Source organism: Muscardinus avellanarius (assembly GCF_963383645.1).
Source record: "Muscardinus avellanarius genome assembly, chromosome: 5".
Classification (NCBI taxonomy): Eukaryota; Metazoa; Chordata; class Mammalia; order Rodentia; family Gliridae; genus Muscardinus; species Muscardinus avellanarius.
In genome coordinates this window covers 72,630,698-72,651,514 of record NC_137790.1, presented here as the reverse complement: position 1 = coordinate 72,651,514, position 20,817 = coordinate 72,630,698, and the positions used below count along the sequence as shown (strand labels likewise).

At 47.2% G+C, this 20,817-nt stretch overlaps 1 protein-coding gene across 1 annotated transcript in view; it reads right to left on the bottom strand.

Annotated features, from left to right (window-relative positions):
- PDIA5 (protein disulfide isomerase family A member 5) overlaps positions 1 to 20,525 on the bottom strand; it is a gene marked incomplete at both ends in the record, with an annotated part of 90,530 nt that extends 70,005 nt beyond the window's left edge. The window contains one exon of the mRNA XM_080696726.1: positions 20,358 to 20,525. Coding sequence (XP_080552852.1) covers positions 20,358 to 20,525 — 168 coding nt within the window. The remainder of the gene's footprint in view (positions 1 to 20,357) is intronic.
- Positions 20,526 to 20,817: the final 292 nt, after the last annotated feature.

The following is a 20,817-nucleotide window of genomic DNA, read 5'->3' as shown; positions in this document are numbered from 1 at the left end:
TGAAAAAGGAAGGGGAAAAGTCTAAAATGGCTTGGAGGATTCAGAGTTGGAGATGAGAACCACAGCCTAAGATGGGAGAATAGGAGCAGCAGAGATGAGGAAGAAGACCTGCAGGAGGCAGCCAAACACATGTCCTCCCGGCTGGAGGGAGAGCTCCCAGGGGCAGGCCAGAGGGAAGGAGGGGACCCTTGGGGGGCTAGCTCCAGCACAGAACAGGTAGGATACAGGAGGAAAGGCAGGTTGGAGTGGCCAGGGGCTGGGAGAGGCAAGGTCTGCAGCAAAGCCCCCGGGGACACCTGGGAAGTCTCAGGGCTGGAAGCCCAGCAGTCACATCTCACATCTTGTGCAGGAGCTGGGTGACCAGGAGGGAGCAAGGAGGTGCAGCAGCAGGCTGGGGAGAAGGAAGGACATCTCCAGGGTGGGCACAGAAGTAGGATTTGCAGGTCTGACAGTGAGAGAGGAGAAACAATCAGAAGAACCAGACCCAAGGAAAACCCAGAGAGATATGGTCCAAAGAACTAGGATCCGAGGCTTCGCAGTGTGTGAGGAGGGGAAGGATGAAAAGCTCCATGTTCTCCTCAGACAGACCTCACCCTACAGGGCAACCAGCGGCAGCCAAGAGAGAGGCCTCTCTCTTCCCTCCCGCCCTGTATGCCCATGGGGACTTCCTCCAGCCACTTAACATACCCCCTCCTTCACTGGGCCTGATTCTAGCCAGCACGTGCTTTCCTTTCCTGTAGATACAGCCAGTGAGCTTGGGATCACTCTGCCCAGAACCTCCCTGCAGATTCCGTAAGTCACAACCCACAAACCTTGATAACAATGATGACTACAATAACAAGGTTAGTGGTGCACAGACTGCTCCTCTGTCGTGCCCCTGGTGGAAAGGGTGGTACCAGAGAAGCCAGCCTGGTGTGGATCCTGTGCTTGGTAGGCTCTTCACATTGAGCCAAGTGTTCTAGAGGTTGAGAGGAGAAAGAGGGCCACCTTTCTTCACCAGGCAACTCCATCTGGAGTCACTGCCTTCTTCCAGCTCATCAGCCCTCTGTCTTGCTAGTGTTCACCTGGGGCCTAGGCTGTGTCTACTGGCTGGGCTGAGACCCATAAAACATTTTCCAGCTGCAGGGAAGACGACTTCCCCCTTTTCTGTTGCTGAGAGAGACCTTGAAAGCCAGTTCCTGCTTGTATCAGAAAACTAGTGCCCCACCCTGTTAAAGTACCAGCCTCCCAAACCCTGTTACAGTACCAGCACTACCTTCCACTCCACCTACCAGCCTCCATCAGAGTGCTAGACTCTCTTCAGAGCCCAGCAGCACCCAGGTGCCCACACAGGGGTCCTCCTCATCCCCAGCACAGCTGTGAGCCACAGAGGAGGAGACCAAACTCCCTCCTCACGTGCCAGGTTCCCCGTAGCATTCTACAAGACAACTGTCCATCCCAAGTACCCGGGGTCTAAGCTCTCCTCCCTCCTCCCTTCACATCTTCCAGGCCTGGGTGAACCCAGGTGCCTCTGTTTAAAGCAAGATGGCCTGGGCTTGTTACTAGACTTCTGCCTGTCATCTGCACAGCTGGAAAGTGGAGAGGGTGACAGAGATGCCCCCCTGGAGGGCTGGCTCAGGATTAAATGAGAGAGGAAAAAGACATAACCTAACATGATGTTGGCATGCAGAAGTACATGGTAATTATTAATTAGTAATGTTAGTAAGCAAGGACAACAGCAAAGCAGAGGCCACCTTTTCCTGTCCAGGGTCCTGCCTGCAATCAGGCAAAACAGCAGGTCCATGCAGGAAGGAGCGCACACGTACACACACTCAGCACCAGAAAACCTGGTGACCTCAGCCAGCTGCACGGTGACCCAGATGGAGAGGTCACGCAGCACATTTGGAGCGTGCTTCCCAGGATCCGCATGGGATGCCTCGTCCAACCCTCACAGAGCCCCGGTGCAATGCTCTGCACTCCTCACGCTACAGAGAAGGCAGAGACCCTGATGTTGTATCACCAAGATCACACAGCAGGTAAGGAGACCCAGGGCAACTCAGCTCCCCAATTCCTGGCCGGGGGATGTCTGCCAATGCCACCCTGCCCGGTCCCAGGCTGCTGCCACAGCCAGGGCCAGCCAAGCAGAAGGGCTCCAGCTTCTACCCAGGCAGGTCTGCTAACACAACCAAGAAGTTCACATCTCATGGCAAGGGGGTCCCCACAGGGGTTTATACTAAGCCTAATTTCTGCAAGCCCACAGGATCCTGGGATCTGCCAGGGACCTCAGGGCCATGGGCATGAAGACCTTACATGCAGCAATTCCCCCACATGTGTTCCTAGAGACCCGTGTGCAGGGGCAGGCACTCCTTCCTCCCACCCTTTCCCTGGGTCCCCTCCCCATTAGCTCACAGCACCACACACTCTTCTTTCTTCACTGTAGGAACCTGGTACCCACCCACCATCACCACCAGACCAAAGTCATACAATGCTGGAAAATAATCAGGGAGAAAGAACAGTCCTTGCCACATTACACCCACTGCTTAAAAAAGCTCCGTCTCTGGGGCGCATGCCAGCGCCCTCATATTCGCTGTAACGGCAAAGCCGTCTGTCATTATAGATTTACTCTCCCCTGCAGATCCTGAAGCCAGACAGTCAATTATGTAATAGCGGCTTGCTAACGATGAAGATCTGGGGACAAAAATTTAACATTTAGGAGAAAGGGTGGAGGTGGGACTCAACTTGACCTTTTCTGCTCTGTCACCTGAAAAAAGAAACCCTTCTTATGCCGGGAGCTGTGAAGAAACTGGTTTAATTTAGTTTAACCCACATTATGCTCAAAATAGCTTTGAAATGTCAGACTCTAAAAGTCTAGATGCTCAAGAAGCTGCTGGTAAAAGGACTGAGGAAAAAGGTTAAAAGCAGACACAGGTCTGACCCAAAGTGAGAGGACCTGAGCTGCCTGAGAATGTAGAGCTCAAGGTCTAAGTCTTCAGAGCACTGTGCTTTGAGTCAGAAACCCATGTGCTTACCCTGTTAGTTATTGGCTGTGTGACCCTGAACAAGTCACCTCTCCTTCTTAGGACTGGATTTCATCTTATGGAAAAAGGGAAGGGATGGAAGGACTTCCAAAGTCCTTGCCAATTGTGATTTTGGGTACACCTCCTCTAATGTGGCCGGCCATGTAGCTAAATCCCAGCCCCTGGGATGTAAGTATAAGTGTTCTACAGCAACTTTTAGGAACTATCCCTAGTAGACATTTGACAAGGGTCTTCTTAGTCCCCTCTTCCTTCATGCCAGCTGGAATTTAGACAAGAGGGCTGTAGCTCAAGTGGCCACCTAGAGACGAGGACTCGCTAAAGATGTGAAGTTAACAAGAAGCCTGGCTCCTCACGTCACAGAGATGTGCTGGCCCTGGAATACTGGCTCTGAAGGCTTCTACATGAGTGAAACAAATGATCTTTTAAGGCACTACCATTCTGGGTCTTCTGGCACATATACAGGGTATTTACTTGAAACAAAAGCTTTAACTAGAAGAAATATTAATATCTGTTGCAATGAGGATACCTTAAGGTGTCTAAAGCACCAAATCTTGCATTGTATTTTAGATAAATTGTTTATAAGAAAGAAAACAGAGAGACTGACCTTGATTTACCCTGTATTCCTCCCAAATATTATCCAAGTTTTCTCTGTGCCTGTTTTTATTAGGTATCTTGGTCACCTGGTGACAGCTACCCAAAAATGTAAGGAAATTGGCTAGGAACTCTCCAGCTTCCCTACCTCAACTCTTATCTATGAAGAGGATCCTGTAGGAGACTGAGAAGGCAGGACATCTCTTGTAGTTGGCAGGGTTGATTAGGCTGGTTGTTTTCCCTATATAGAAATCCTCTCAGCACTCCTTAGATGCCACATTCAGCCTCCAGAGCCAGGGACCCAGAACCTCCTGAGACTGCTCAACTCTGCTGGCTTCAGGTTATCGGAAGTCATTATGTCAATAGTCCTATAGAAGTCCCTATCCTCTGCCCTAGCCACTCCATCCTGAATATCTTCTGTCATTGCAGAGTTCAAATTCTTCCGTCTCCCATGCTATCTGTAAGCCAATCACACTCTAAAGACAGCAAACACATCCTTCTCAGGACTCTCCAGATGAAATGCCCCAATCTCTCACATGGGGCCTCACATCACTCCCTGTACTAAAGGCTCTTCCCTGGCCACCTGCATGACTTCAGAGCTCATCCTGATGATGAAGAGCAGTATTCCCAGTCGAAAAGAGTAGTGTGCTAATAATGCAGTATAATTTGTTTCAGGTGATAAATACCTATGCGTTCATCATTCAAAATACAGAAAATTAATCTCAATACAAATCTTCACTGCTGGGCACATTAAAAAGGAGAAAAATTAAAAGAAGAAAGAGAGGGAGGGAAGACAATGGGTCAGCCATCATAACTGCTGACAAGTGCAGTGGCACATGCTTGTAGTCCCAGTACTTGGAAGGCTGAGACAGGAGGCTCTCAGATTCACGGCCAGCCTCAGCAACTTAGGCTCTGCTCAATTTAGTGAGACCCTGTTTCAAAATAAAAAATAAGCCGGGCATGGTGGCGCACACTTGTAATCCCCGCGCTTTGGAGGCGGAGACAGGAGAATCGCGCAGGTTCAAAGCCAGCCTCGCTGGCTTAAGAGACCCTGTTTCCAAATAAAAATATAAAATAGGTCTGGGAGTGTAGCCCAGAGGTAGAAGGGTTTCCAGGAACCCCAGTACCACAAAAATAGATAAATAAAATAAAATAAGCCAGGCGTGGTGGCACACGCTTGTAATTCCAGTTATTTGGGAGGCTGAGACAGGATTATAGGTGTGAGGTGTGAGGACAGCCTCATTAAGTAGTGAGACTCTCATCAACCTAGAGAGGCAATGTTTCAAAATAAAGATAAAAAATAGGGCTGGGGGTATAGCTCAGAGGTAGAATGCCCCTGAGTTCAATCCCTATTACCAAAAATAAAACAGGGCTGGGGGTGTTTTGGGGGTAGAATGCCCCTGGTTTTAATTCCCAGAACCACAAAATAAACAAACTGCTAGCCAACACCTGAACGGTATGATTATTTTGAAAAGCTATTTGGAATAATGCATCAGATCGCTTGAAAGTTTTGTGCTCTTCAACTTGGTAATTCTACTTCTGGGAATCTGTCCTGAAAAAAATCAGCAGAGGACACAGATATGACTCACACAACCCTACTCAGAAGGGTCAAAATCTGTAAACAACCTAAACGTCCAAGAGCAGGGGTATAGATATACAAACTGGAGTAAACCACTCAACTGAATAATCCAGCCATTTAAAAGACATTTGTAAAGGTGGTTCAATGTAAAAATATTTGCCATATTGTTAAGTTTTAAAACTAAAATTCAAAATTTACATGGTATAATCACAACTATAAGTAAACATAATTATGCCTGGAAAGAGACTAAAAGGAAAAAAGCACTAAAGTTAAGGTTTTGTCTTTGGATAGTTTTTATTCTTCCTTTTTTGTTTATTTTTCTAGCTTGCCATAATAAACATGCCCAATTTTTTCTTTTCTTCAGTACTAGGGATTGAATCCAGGGGCTTTCTACCTCGTGAGCTACACCCCCAGCCCCTATTTTTTAATCCTTCATTTTGAAACAGGGTCTTACTAAGGTTGCAGAGGACCTCACTAAGTAGCTAAGGCTGGCTGCAAACCTGCAACGCTCCCGTCTCCCAAGTACTGGGATTACAAGTGTGCACCACCACACCTGGTGTCCAGTTTAAATATTTAAGGAGCAAGATTGCCACTATTTGGCTACCATTTTGGAAATAGTTAACAGTTTCAAAGCATTTCCCCACTAGAAAATATAACTTTGCTGTGGATAAACCTGCAGAAACCTCCTTAACTAAGAAACATACATTAACACCGTTAGGAAAGGGGTTGAGTTGATATAATGTGCCTCTTAATAAGATGGACTAAATGAAAACACAGTCAAAAACAAAAATGAAAGCCAGGCATGATGGCACATGCTTGTAATCCCAGCATTTGGGAGACTGAGACAGGAGAATTGCTCAGGTTCAAAGCCAGCTTCAACTACTTAGCGAGGCCCTTTGCAATGCAGTGAGACCCTATTTCAAAATAAAAAATAGCTGGGTGTGGTGGCGCACACTTGTGATCCCTGCGCTTGGGAGGCAGAGACAGGAGGATCGCACAGGTTCGAAGCCAGCTGCACTGGCTTAGGAGACCCTGTTTCCAAATAAAAATATAAAAAATAGGTGTCTGGGAGTGTAGCCCAGAGGTAGAAGGGCTTCCAGGAACCCCAGTACCACCAAAAATAAATAAATATAAAAAATAGGGCTGGGGGTGTCACTTGGAAGTAGAATGTCCCTGGATTCCATCTCTAGTACCACAAAAAGAGAAAGAGAGGGGGGGGATCTTAAAAAAAAATCAAGGTCAGCTGGGCATGGTGGCCCACGCTTGTAATCCCAGTATTTTGGAGGCTGAGACAGGAGGATCACAGTTCATGAACAGCCTCAGCTACTTAGTGAGGCCCTTTGCAACTCAGTGAAACCCTGTTTCAAAATAAAGAGTAAAAGCCAGGTGTGGTGACGCATGCTTGTAATCCCCGCACTTGTGAGGTGGAGACAGGAGGATCGCCCAGGTTTGAAGCCAGCCTTGCTGGCTTAAGAGACACTATTTACAAATAAAAATATAAAATAGGTCTGGGAGTGTAGCCTGGAGAAGGGTTCCATCCCCAGTACCACCAAAAAAAAAAAAAAAAAAAAAAAAGAGCAAAAAGTAGGCCTGGGGGTATAACTTCAAGGTAGAATGTCCCTGAGTTCCATCCCCAGTACTGAAAATAATAATTAATAATAATAATAATAATAATAATAATAATGGCAACTAAAGTAAATAGGAACAATTAAATACAATATGTAATTCTGGATTGAGTCCAAGCATTGTAAGCAACCTAGAAATGATTTAAAGTATCATAAAATATGTGCATAGGTTCTATGCAAATACTGTGCCATTTTATATTAGGGGCATGAACATCTGTGGATTCTGGTACATGAAGGGCATCCTGAAACCAATTCCCCAATGAATGACAATTGTACTACCTTCCTGACTTAATCAGTATATTGTGATTATGGAAGAGAATGTCCTTGTGTTTTAGAAAATACATCATGCATTGCTTAATAGCAGAGATTATTAGTTCTGAGAATGTAATTCATCACTGACCAAAACATCATTATGTGTCACATGACTGTACTGAAGCATTTGGGGGCAAAGGAGCATCATATATAAACTTTATATATGTAGAGGAGGCATACGATTAAACAAATACGATAAAATACTAACATTCATATGTAATAGATATAAGATGTCCCCTAAAGCGCATTTATTGTTTGGAGCTGATGTAATTGAGTCCTGAGGTTGTAATCCCAGAAGCCGATAGATAAATCTACTCTAAGGATACACCTGGTGCTACCTGGTGGGGCTGTAAGGTGTGGCTGAAGGAGGTGGTCCCTGAGGGTGCGGCCGGGCCTGCCTGTGCTCTCCCTTACCCTCTCCCTCCCTAGCTTCTGGCCTCAGTGAGGTAGGAAGCAGCCTCTTGCCAGACCTGAGGTCCCCAGCTCACATGGACTGCGCCTGAAACCTTAAGAAAATCAATCTCCTTTCCTCTAAAGTAATGTAGTCAGATATTTAGATTATAGCTGCAAGAATGCTGATGGATACAACATGGAACTAGGATAACGGGTATAAGATTCCTTTGTATTCTTGCAACTCTTCTGTAAGTCTGACATTTTTATGAAGGGGGGATACTTTTCTAATAAATAAAAAAACAAAAGGGAGGTACTAGAAAGCAAGTGAATACAGACCCTGCCTGTTCCCCAGGCCGTCTGATGTCACTCTCCAGAAAATGCTCGCTGGTACTTTCCCACATAAGCATAGGGATTTTTTATAGGTAATATTATTGTATGCAACACATACCTAAGAAATATTTGTAGAATAGCTTTGATGACAAATATACAAAATAGCATTAATTTTTAAAATATGAGTCATTTGTGCTTTTCTTAAAAGGCAAATTTTAAGCCAGCCATGGTGGCACATGCCTGTAATTCCACTATTTGGGAGGTTGAGACAGGAGAATAGTAGGTCCAAACCCAGCCTCAGCAACTTAGTGAGGCTCTCAACAATTTAGCAAACTCTGTTTCCAGATAATACAAAATAAAATAGTGCTGAGGGCATAGCCTGGAGGTAAAAGACCCCTGGATTTCATCTCCAGTACCACATGAAAAAAAAAAAAGGCAAATTTTAAGCATCTGTAACCAACCACCATAACTAAACACCACTCAGGTTTCTTAATGCTCGAATGTCTGCCTTTGAACAACAGATGAATATTACAAGTCCCTGGACTAACTATAACAGTGTGTGTGTGTGTGTGTGTGTGTGTGTGTGTGTGTGAGAGAGAGAGAGAGAGAGAGAGAGAGAGAGAGAGACAGACAGACAGACAGACATCGAGACAGGCAGGCAGGCAGGCAAACAGACATTGACCTACCTGTTGGATGTGGGACCCATGGCTAGCTGCAGATGGGGGTGCTAAATGGGAAAGCATTTGAATAGAATCCAAGGGAGGATTACTGTGTGTGTGTTACTGGAGATGGAATCTAGGGGCCTTCTACCTCTGTGGTATACCCCCAGACCTATTTTATATTTTATTTGGAAATGGTCTCATTAAGTTGCTGAGGCTGGCCTGTCTCAGCTTCTCAAGTACTAAGATTACAAGCATGTGCCACCACCATCGGCAAGAGATTTTTGTATTTTTGGTACTGGGGATGGAACACAGGAGCAATTCTACCTCCGAGCTATATCCCCATCCCAATTTTCTATTCTTTATTCTGAAGCAGGGTCTCACTGACTTGCAAAGGGCCTCACTAAGTAGCTGAGGCTGACCACTAGTGGCAATCCTCTTGTCTCAGCCCCCCAAATGCTGGGATTACAAGCAAGCACCACCATGCCCGGATTCTTTTATGGCAAGGTTCAGGGCCTGAGGATTAGTTAGGATGATAATGACTGAAAGTACAGAATGCTGTATGTGACCAGCACCAAGCTAAGTGGTTCACATACTATCTAATTCAATTATCTTGACAAGTATAACAAATACTTTATTGAATCCATTTTATAGATAGAGACACTGAGGCTGATTTAAGAAACTTGCTGTGTTAGCTTTCCAACAGTGTAAAATAAAAATGCTTGAGATAATTAGCTTTATAGAGAGAAAAGGTTTCTTTGGCTCATGGCTTTGGAGGTTCCAGAACATGATCACGTGGATCTCAGGCTACTGGACTGCATGAGCAGACAGTTATGGCAGAGGCAACTGCTCACATCAAGGCCAAGAATGAAAGGGGCTGGGTTCCAATATCTCCTGTAAGGGCATGCCCTCATGACCTGTCTTCCTTTCACTAGGACTCACCTCCCATAGGGTCTACCATCTCCCAAGAACATCACAGACAGGCAACCAAGACTTTAACACACAGACCTTTGGGAGTCACTCAAGATCAAAGTTATAGAATTTGCTCAAAGCTACACAGCAAGTAAGTGAGCTGTGATTCATCCCAGTCTGACAGACCCCAGTGCTCTGGTTGGAGCCTAAAGTAGACAGATGCCCAGAGCCACACATACCTGACTGCTTGCTCCTACAAATGCAAGCCTAGCCTCATTTCTCAAACCAATTGAGCATCCCTAATCTGAAAACCCCAAATCCTAAATGCTCAAAAATCTAAACTCTCTGAGCACTGACATGATCACAAGTGGAAAATTCCTGACATTAGGGCACATGTCATAGTAGAAAAGCAGGTATACTCAAATACAATGTATAAAACTACTTTGGGACTACGTGCGTAAGACATATATGAAAGATAAATCAATTCCGTGTTTAGACTTGGGTGCTATACTTGGGTGCCAACCCCAAGATATATATATATATATACAAATGTTTGAAAATCTAAAACCTAATACTTCTGGTCTTGAGCATTTTGGATAAGGGATACTTGACCTACATTCAGCTACCTTTAAGAAACTACACCTTAGCCAGGCACAGTGGCTCATTCCTGTAATCCTAGCTACTTGGGAGGCTGAGGCAGGAGAATCACAAGTTCAAGGCCAGCCTGAGCAACTTACTAAGACCCTGTCTCAAAATAAAAGGGTAAAGAATATAGTTTAGAGGTAGAATGCTCCTGGGCTCAATCACCAATGTGAAAAAAAAAAAAAAATGGAGGGAGAGAGGGAAAAGGAAGAAGAGAAAAAGAAAGACTACACTTTATGTTCAGGGCTAGACAGTAGTTTTTCCTGCAGTACAAATGTGGCTATAAACAAGGGACGAGCCAGAGGTAGGTCAATTGATCTGAGCTTATAAAAACAGGTTTTCTTATCCTGAAATTGCAACTACAGTGCATTTAACCAAGATTTAAGTCCCTGAAGCTTTTAATGATTTGGAAAACCTCTTCTAGAGCCTTTGGGTGGCTGCCAGCCTGGTGTGCCAGGCCAGTTAACAAGGCGGCACTGGTCGAGGGAGCACTGAACTGGGCAGCAGGGAGGAGGAGAGGCAAGTGAGTCGCCACTCAGGTAATTCAACCCTAGCTCCAAGCTCCATTAATGATAAGAAAATGAGCCGAGTGTGGTGGCGCACACTTGCAATCCCAGCATTTGGGAGGCTGAGACAGGAAGAATGAGGTTCGCAGGCAGCCTCAGCTACTTAGTGAGGACCTTTGCAACTCAGTGAGACCCTGTTTCAAAATAAGGAATAAAAAACAGGGCTCAGGGTGGAGCTCCAAGGTAGAATGCCCTTAGATTCCATCCCCAAGACTGGAAAGAAAGAAAGAAAGAAAGAAAGAAAGAAAGAAAGAAAGAAAGAAAGAAAGAAAGAAAGAGCGAGCAACTCGAGTGCTAATGACCCCAGGAACACAGCTGTGCTTTTATATATTATTTAATTTGGTCATCTAAAGGTGAGAGTTTACACCCATGTTACCACCCCTCAGGTCTCAACTCCAGTGGAGTCCTAAAATCAATTCAGTAGGTGACACCAGCATCTTTTAAAAATGACATTAGATAAGAAACATCAGTGTCTATCACAGGCAGCAAGACCAAGTCTTAAGTGGGACACTTAAATCTGCTTATATTTATGCACATGTACTTATGACTTGCTATAAAATATACAATTGTAGCCAGACGTGGGGGTGCATGCTTGTAATCCCAGCATTTGGGAGGCTGAGAGAGGAGGACTGTGGTTCGCAGACAGCCTCAACTACTACTTATTGAGGCCCTTTGCAACTCAGTGAGACCCTGTTTCAAAATAAAGAGTAAAAAATGGGCCTGGGGTGTAGATCAGAAGTAAAATGCCCCTGGGTTCCATCCCCAGTACCTTAAAAAAAAAAATGTTCTTGCAGGAGTTGCAATAAAAATGTTTGCAAAATTGGTGTGGGCGTGGTGCTAACCCCACATTAGAGATGTGAAAAAGGAGGCTCAAAACAGTTATGAGACTTGGCTTCGGTGAAGCCTAAACAGTAGAGCTTGGACGCTGACAGAGGTCTTGAGCACAAACGCACGCTCTTCTCTATGCTGGCCCACAAGAAAAGGTCCCACCGGTTTCCCTCCAGCACTCTCCCACCCCCCATATCTTGAACCAGAACAAAACCAGAGAGGCCAGCTCTGCTTTCCCTTGCACTGAGTGTGACCAACTGAAAGGACCTGATCCATCTTTCCTTTTATAGCTGCACCATAACCCTCTGCCACACACATGCCCACAATCCCCCAGATCCCCTTGGAGAAAAGCAAACACTGCCACAGCAGATAAGGGCAACACAGCTCACATGGGCAGAACTCATGTCTCACCATTATATGGAGGGCAGAAACCCTGCCTGGCAAATTACTATCTTCCATGCAAATTAGTGTTGCTACCTGCTCTAGTAAAGGCTGGGTCTCCAACCCCTTCCTATTTCTCTTTTTGCTTCCTGCCTGCCTAGAGGTAAGCAGTCATCCTCTACCACACACTCCTGTCAGACTGTATACTGTGCCACCAGAGGCCCAAAGCAACAGGGCTAAGACAGCATGGACTGCAATCTATGAAACCAAAAGCTGAAACAAAACCTTTCTCCCTTTTAAGTTGATTACCTCAGCTATTTTGTCACAGCCCTGGAAAACTGACTAAATCATTCCCCTATAATACACTTTTATAGCCACACCATAGCCCTAAGTATAGGCCTTTCAGAAATACAGATAACTGGACCTTATTCTTGAAAAAAGTCATTTTTTCAAGAGCCCAGTAATCCATTTTTACACACATCATCTTCAAGTGGTTTTTATCCACAGACAAGGTGTAGAAACTCTACCACTTGACTCATGCTTTAAAAGCCCTCTCTCTGGACCACGTCACTCTCTGCTCTATTCAGAGCCATCAGAGAGCCAAAGAACAAGTTGGAGGGGCTGCTCACACACTCAGGTAAGCCACTGTGTATCCCAACCTATTCCCCTGCGTCTTCACCTTCCCAGCCACACACACCTCCAATCTGGACACATGGCATATGGCTTCTGACCTCTCTGTCCATGCATCCTTCTCTGAGATCAGAGAACAGCCTACCTCATCAAATCAAAAGAGCTCTTAACACGACACTGTGTGAAACACATGGAAATGCTTTGCAAACTCTAATGCCCTTTACAAACACATCAGGTTTTGCACAACTATGGTCAGCAAACAGTAGGCAGAGGCTCTAGCAGCAGCACAGGAGGGCCAGGCAGAGAGGATACACTCCTGTGTGAGCACAGCTGTTCTTTTGTCTCCCACAGAGCTCCAAAATGGGGACAGGTTCCAGGCAAAGTAAAATAACAAACTCTTAAACCCCACACATTCAGTTCAGGCCTGGTTCATTAGTCTCAAAACCTACCCAAAGCACTAAGAAAGACACAAGAGCCCCACAGAGTAAACCACAGAGCAAGGGTGAAACCTCCAGGGACTAGTGTGGTCTAGCCTTGGTTCTCAAGAGAGGATCTGATTTCAGAAGGAATGGGAGGAAACTGTAGTGCACTTAAATCCTTAGCCCTCTGCACACACCACTGCCCAGTGTCTCTGGCAGGGGTTCAGCAGACAGGGGAGGTGAGAGCAGCACCTCAGGTACAGACGCCTAGCAGCCCAGGCTGCCACCAGGAATCCGCATGGACAGCCTCCTACATGCTCAGCAACCCCAGCCCTGCACTGCCCACCACCTCGTGTTCATCAGATTACAGCCACTGCCAAGCATCCCATGATCGTGCCTGTGTGTGTGTGTGTGTGTGTGTGTGTGTGTGTGTGTGTGTGTGTACTAGGGGTTAAACTCAGGGGCATTTTCTTTCCAATTAAATCTCAGCCCTTTTTATTATTTTTCCTTTTTAAATTTTGAAACAGGGTCTCACTAAGTTGCTGAAGCTGGCTTTACACCTGTGATTCACCAATCTCAGCCTCCCAAGTACTGGAATTAAAGGTGTGTATCACCACGCCAGGCTCAATCATGCCCTTTCATGAGCCAAGCACTGAGCCACAGCCTCCTGTGTCACTTCTGATCCCTTCAGCTCTGCAAGATGGATATTATTATCTCTACTTACAAACTAGAAAAGTGAAATAGGGCCAAGGCCACCAGCTCCTGAGCTAGGGCTGGCTGGCCAAAAGCCCATGTTCTTCCCACCACACTGTGCTTGACTCCATCTTGTGCACAGCAGGGAGGGAAGAGAGTGGCCCAGCCTTTACCCTCCAACCAGAGCCTGTGTTGTCTGTTATTACAAGAGCAACTGTCTCCATCACCTCCAGGGTCCACATCCCATGGCTCCGTTGGGCATTTGAGCTTCTCTACATCACTTTTCCAGTCTTTTATCCCAATTGTCAGAGTCAAACGCTCCTTCTGCCCAGCCTGGCCTAACTTCATTTGCTAAACTCGGTCCTGGAGGCTGCCCTCCCTGATTGCAACATGCACTCTTTCCAACACAGGAAAGCTGGGGCAGACACACAGCAGACAGAAGCCCCACTGTGGTCCCAGCTTGAGATGTGCCCTGCTTGTGGTCATCTCCCACTGCGCTTCCTGGGCAGCCTCTGGCCACTCAGTGCCAACACCTGGCCTCACTCAAATCTTCAGCAACCAGCACTTGCCTGCACCTGGCCACAGCTCCACCCTGTGCACTGGGTCTGTTCTAAGACTTCCTCCATAATGTGTTTATTTCTGAGAGAAAAGTGCACGCCAGGTTCCAAACAGCATTACAAATGGCAATAAAGTCCCCAGGCCAGTCCACAAGAGCCTATTAAATAAATAATGGTCCCAGAGAAGCATAGAACCTAAGTGAGTGTACCTTAAAAGCTCTGCAGAAGAGGCCAGGGGCAAACATCTGCCTCTGCACCTCTACCCACTGCTCCCCAGGGTCTAAGCCTCCAGCCCACCAGGGGCTAGGCAGGACTAAGGGGGTGGTGGTGACTGGGAAGAACCCAATTTATTCAGCAGTTCAGGCTGGACTCCAGCTCTACCCTTCTTTATAAGTGGATGGCTATTCCCTCATAAAATAAGGGGTTAGAGGCAAGAAAGGGGGTAAATATCTCAGTGGTAAACCACTTGCCTGGCTTTCATGAAGCCCTAGGTCTAATCCTTTGCATCTCAATCAATCAATAAGTAAAATTTAAAGACTGAGTGAGATCAGTTCTCAGATGTCCAAATCTCACAGACTATATTTTGTACATTTTATGTTAAAAGATCATATTTTTGTAGTGCTGACCCCAGGGATACTCTATCACTGAACCATATTCAGCCTTTAAAAAAAAAAAAAAAAATGTTTGGTAATAGGAACTAAACCCAGGGACTTTCTACCTCCAAAATATACCCCCAACCCTTTTTATTTTTTGTTTTGAAACAGGATCTTGCTAAATTGCTGAGTCTAGCTTCGAACTTCGAACTCCACACCTGGTTCTTAAATATTTGACATAGTGTCTCATTAAGTTGATAAGACTGGACTCCAATTTGAGATTCTCCCACCTCAGCCTCCCAAATCTCTGGGATTACAAAAATGTGCCCCCATGCCATGCTTAAAATGTTATAAACATAACATGTAGCAAATACATAAATATTGTGTGTGTATGTGGTATTGGGGGTGGAATCCAGGGGCTTTTCTACCTCCGGGCTATACTCTCAGACCTATTTTATACTTTATTTGGAAACAGGGTCTAAGTTGCTGAGAGCCTCCCTAAGTAGCTGAGGCTGGCTTTGAACCTGTGTGATCTTCCCGTCTCGGCCTCCCAAGTACTAGGATTACAAGCGTGTGCCACCATGCCTGGCTTGCAAATATATTTTTAAATGAATTTTATCAAGAGAAGACTTTTGTGTGTGTGTAGTAATGGGGATTGAACCCAGAGGCATTTTGCCTTCAAGCTATGTTCCCACCCTATTTTATTTATTTGGAAACAGGGCGTATTAGGTTGATGCAGGTCTGACTACTTGCTGAGCTATCCTGGAAGTAGCAATCTTCCAGTCTCAGCCTCTCAAGGACAGGGATTAGAGGCATGAGCCACTATACCCAGCTTTAAAAAGGCTTTAAAAATAAAAATCACAGCTGAGCACGGTGGTACATGCTTGTAATCCTAATACTTGGGAGGCTGAGACAGGAGGATTGAAGGTTGGAGGACAGCTTCGGCAAAAGAGTCATCAACCTAGAGAGACCCTATTTCAAAATAAAATAGGGTGGGATATATAGCTCAGAGGTAGAATGCCTCTGAGTTCAATCCCTGTTATCACACACAAAGAAAGAAATTATATTATTGCAGGTTTTATTCTTCAAAATACCCCACCCCAAAATATGAACATTAAGCTAGAAAAGGGGGCAAGTTTTTTTGTTTTGTTTTGGTGTGGTGTGAAGGACTCAACTTAGGAACACTACCTCTAAGTTATACCCCCAGCTTGATTTTTATTTTGAAATAGGGCCTTACAAAGTTGCTGAGACTGGAATCTGCAATTCTCCCATCTCAGCCTCCCAAGTACTGGGATTACAAGCCTGGGCCACCATGCTGGCCAGTTTTTTAACTAAAAATAATTAGATTTAAGGTGGGTACAGGAACCATTTACCACTGTTATTTTCTGATTTCTCTGCGCATCAGTAAAAACTTGGTCAGAGCCCAGCTCCAGTTTTGTCCTGACATGAGAGAACCAGGGAACTGGGAGGGTACTGTCCAGCTCGGACAAGTTTCTCTATCTTATAGTCAGCATGAGTGGCCCCAGGAAAGGGTGGGCTGCGGGGTGGACTGGGGCAGGAAGGCAGGAGCATGGTGCAGGGCAGGGCACCGACAGCACTGGCCTCTCCCACAGCAGACCCTAAGGGCAGAGAGACCCAGCCTGGAAGCTCTTGGGGTTAACTTGTCCCAGCTGTTCTTCTAGAGGGCTGAAGGAAGGCCCCCAAAGAAACCTTTTTCAAAAAATTGCTTAGCTTTTCTGATTATAAATACATATTTATATGGCAAAAACAAGAATAAGCAAAGAAGTAAATAAAATCCATCCACCACTCCACCTTCCAGAACAATCACAATTAGTATTTTGAGGCACTGCTAATTCTTCATACACACAACTTCAGCTACCCTGGGATTTAGTTTTATATCCTGCTTTTCTGGTAATCACACTTGAGCATTCTTCCACATGCTTCGGTATTCCTCAACATCTTAACATATTTTAACAACAAACTTTACATTCTAGTAAATATATCCTTTATAAACATTGTAATGAACCAAATATTCATGTCCCCCCAAAATTCCATGTTGAAATCCTACCCCCTACTGTGGTAGTACTAGGAGGTAGACCTTGGGGAGATGCTTATGCCATAAAGAAAGTGCTCTCGTGAAAGGGACTCAAAAACAGGCCCTTCAAAAAAGGGACTAGAAGCCAGGTGTGGTGGCACATGCCTGTAATCCCAGTACTTGGGACACTGAGACTGGAGGATCACAGCTTCGAAAACAGCTTCAGCAAGTAGTGAAATCAAATTAGTTAGACCCGTTTCAAAGTAAAAATAAAATACGACTGGGAGTGTAGCTCAGAGGTAGAATGCCACTGTTTTCAATCCTCAGCTCTGCAAAAAGGGGTAGGGACAGAAGAGAGGTTTCTAGTCCTTTTTCTGCCACATGCGGATATAAAAAGAAGTTAGTAGTCTGCAGCCAGAAAAACTCCTCCCCCCACCCCACAACCCACCATGCTTGGTCCTTCATCTCAGACTTCTGGCCTCTAGAACGTGAGAAATAAATTGTTACTTACAAACCACCCAGTGTATGGCATATTTGTCATATCAACCTATATGACAAAGATTAACATCACTTTCCATGGTATGAAAAGGGCCACAAGTTATTTAACCATGCTGCTAGTGTTGAGCATTTAAGCCATTTCCATATTACTAATAGTATAAAACTATGGTGAATGGCTGGGTATGGTGGCACATGCTTGTAATCCTAGCATTTGGGGGGTGGAGACCAGAGGATTGTGGTTTGCGAACAGCCTCCGCTACTTAGGCCCTTCTCAACTTAGTGAGACCCTGTTTCAAAAAATAAAGACTTAAAAAAAAGGACCGGGGGTGTATCTCAGAGGTAGAATACCCCTGGGTTCCATGCCCAATACTGGGGAAAAAAATGTGGTGGACACTGGGAATTGGGTGGGGGCGCACATGCCTGTAATACCAGCAACTTGGGAGGCTGAGGCAGGAAAATCCCAAGCTCAAGCCTTGGCAACTTAGCAAGACCCTGTCTCAAAATGAAAAAGAAAAAAAAAAAAAATTAGGAGAAATGAGGATGTAGCTCAGTGGTAGAGAGGCCAATCCCCGGTACCAAAACAACAACAAAGTGGTGGGTATGTATCCTTGTAAACAAATATCTGTAGACTCCTTTCTATAGCCCAAAGAGGACAGTCTGAAGAAGATAGTTTCAAGATTCCTAGTTTTGAAATCACAGATTAGACATAATCTTATATGGTGTTTTTCCCTATACACATAGGCTCAGTAAGAAGCTAGCATCAATAAATAACTGGACAATCATAACTTTACTGTAATAAAAGTTATGTGAATGTGGTGTCTCTCGCTCTCTCAAAATACTTGTACTGTACTCTCCCTTCTAAGTTAACCACAGGTAACTGAACCTGTGGAGATCAAAACTGAGGAATGGGGGGGGGCACTGTTCTTTATATTCCTTGGGACATAGCCCAAGGTTGTGTATGTGTCAGCCAACTCAGTAAATACTGAATGAACAAAGAGACACAATCTACTCCCCAGGGAATCAGGAAGTTCTTATCTGATCCATCCACGCAGTATTCAAATTTTGCAGAGGCAAGTATCTCACCTCCTGTAATCCCAGTACTCAAGAGGCTGAGACAAGAGGACTGCAGGTTGAAGACCAGCCTCAGCAATTTAGCAAGACCCTGTTTCAAATCAAAAAAGGGGCTGGGGTGCAGTTCAGAGACAAGAATGTCACTGGATTCAATCCCCAGTACAAAAAATAAATAAGTCTTCGGAGGCCCAACCTAGTGTCAAGCAGCCACTCACCACCACCACAGCCCCTACGGGTCCACCCCATATGCCTTCCATCCCCTAAGCCAACTCTTGGCTAAGGGAACTCCTGGCTTAGGGAAAGGGAAAGGAGAAGATATAAACTGCTTACTCACGACTTCCAGCATCTAGTGTCTCAGCAAACCTCCCTGCTCTTCCATAGGGCCCTGAGAAGGGCACCTGCAGACTTCCACTGTCCAGCTAATTACCACACACACTCCCTGAGGACTGCTCAGCCCACCACCTCAAGACAGCCACGGCTGACCTGCCTCTAACTCAAAGTGCAGCTCCCATTCAAGAGAGGCTATCCGGGTTGGGTATTAGCACTTGCTCTCCGGTCACTCGCTGCTCATGTGGCTGGCTCCCCACCCAGCCCAGAGCAGACCCAGAAGCCAGGCCAATGTGTATTTTCCTCCCCAGCCCAAATCCAACCTTGTGCCAGGTAATATCCTTGATAAATAAATGTTTGTTGAATGAAACTTCAGATCCCCACACCAACTGTTTTCACAAGAGGGAGTAGGGAAGAAAGCAGGAACCCCTCGGAGTCCAAGGACAAAGATCTGATGAGGTCCGGCAGAAATGGCCCCATGCCCTGCTCAGTCCTACCTGGCCTGGAGACCCACCGAGACCAGCTGGCTCCAGGGAACTAATGGCCAGTGGTGTCCGGCAACCCAGATACAGTGAAGCGACAGCTCCAGCCTGGCTCTTGGAGGCAGAGAGCAGGAACAGAGCTCCCTCCCCACTCTCTTCCACACAACCAGAAAACACGGGGTCACTCCTCACTGGCGATTCCAAAAGGACAGGGTATCGGGAGATGCAAATGTTTAAAGCAACTCAATCCACACTCTTTTTCTCCTCCCATTTGCCCAGCATCCTTGCCACACCCACAGGGAAAAACACTGAAAACCCTGGGTTAATTTGAGTGCCAAGGGCAGGAAGTTTCCTGGAACTTAAGGGGAACAAGGATGGTCCTAACATAAGGGAGACCAGAAGTTACTGGAGGGATGTTGATGGTTGCAACATCCTAGCAAACACCCTCCCAGGTCTGGAACACATCCACTCATGTCCGGGGCACACCCACCCAGGTCCGGGGCACACCCATCCCGACGTGTCCCCGCGATCCCCGGAAGCCCCCAGCGTAGCTACATCGCCCCGGGCAGCCCCCCACCCCCAGCTCCCTGGCACGCCCCGCCTCCACCCCGTATGATTTTGCAGTTTGCAAAGCTTCCTCCGACTTCTTATCCAACCCTCCCGACAGCCTCGTGAGGGGGATATCTTTACAGTCCCCCGTTTCATGGGGGAGGCAGCTAAGATACTTCAAATGATCCGCCGCTCCGCGAAACTGCCGGGAGGCGGCGGGGCGGCGGCCGGAGTCGGAGCAGAACTGCCCGGGGGCGGCGACCCCGCCCAGCCCGCTGAGCTCCGCGTGCGCGCCGAAGCCCGGGGGGCGAGCCGCGGGTTTCCCAAACACCAGGGTGGCCCTAAAGCAAGGTTTCGGGCGGTGCAGGTGGAAGGCGCGCCCGCCCCGCCCGCACTCGCACAGGTGCAGCGCCGGGAGTCGGCGGCGGGCGCATCCCCGCGGCTCGCCCGAGTTGGCGGCGCCGGGACCCGCGCCCTCCCAAAGTTGTGCGGTGCAGCAAGCGCCCCGCCGGGCATCGCCCCGCGGCCGGGGGCGCCCGGCGGAGGGCGGCGGCCCCCTGCCCCGCACGCCGGCGCCCAGGCAGCCCGCGCGTCCCCGGGGCCGAGCGCGGAGCGCGGGGCACACGTGCGCCCGGCCGCCGCCCGCCTCCCCGCCCCGCCCCGCTCACCCAGATCGCCAGCAGCAGCCCCCACGCCGGCCCGGCCCGAGCCATCCCCGCCGCCGCCCGTCTCCGCTCGGGTCCGGCGCCCGCCCGCCAGCTCGCAGCGGCCAACAGCCACCGCCACTTCCCAACCGCTCCCCGCCTCCGAGCTTGGTGCCACGTCTGCCAAGGCATGCGCACGAGGCGGGCGGCGGAGCGCCGCGCGGGGCGCGCTGGGAGTTGTAGTCCACGGCCGGCGAGGCGGGGGCCGCCAGGCGCAGCAGTGCGGGAGAGCGTGGAAGCAGGGTCGGGCTTTCCGGGAGTAAGGGTTTACGCTTGGAGGATGAGAGAGCAGCCCAGAGAGCTTCAGTGATTTGACTCAGATCACACAGCCCTTAAAAGGCAGAGTCCCAGGGCTACTTGTGGAGGATAGAAAAGTCTTCCCGCCTCCTATCTACCTTCTTTTTCCCTTAGCAGAACTTTGTTG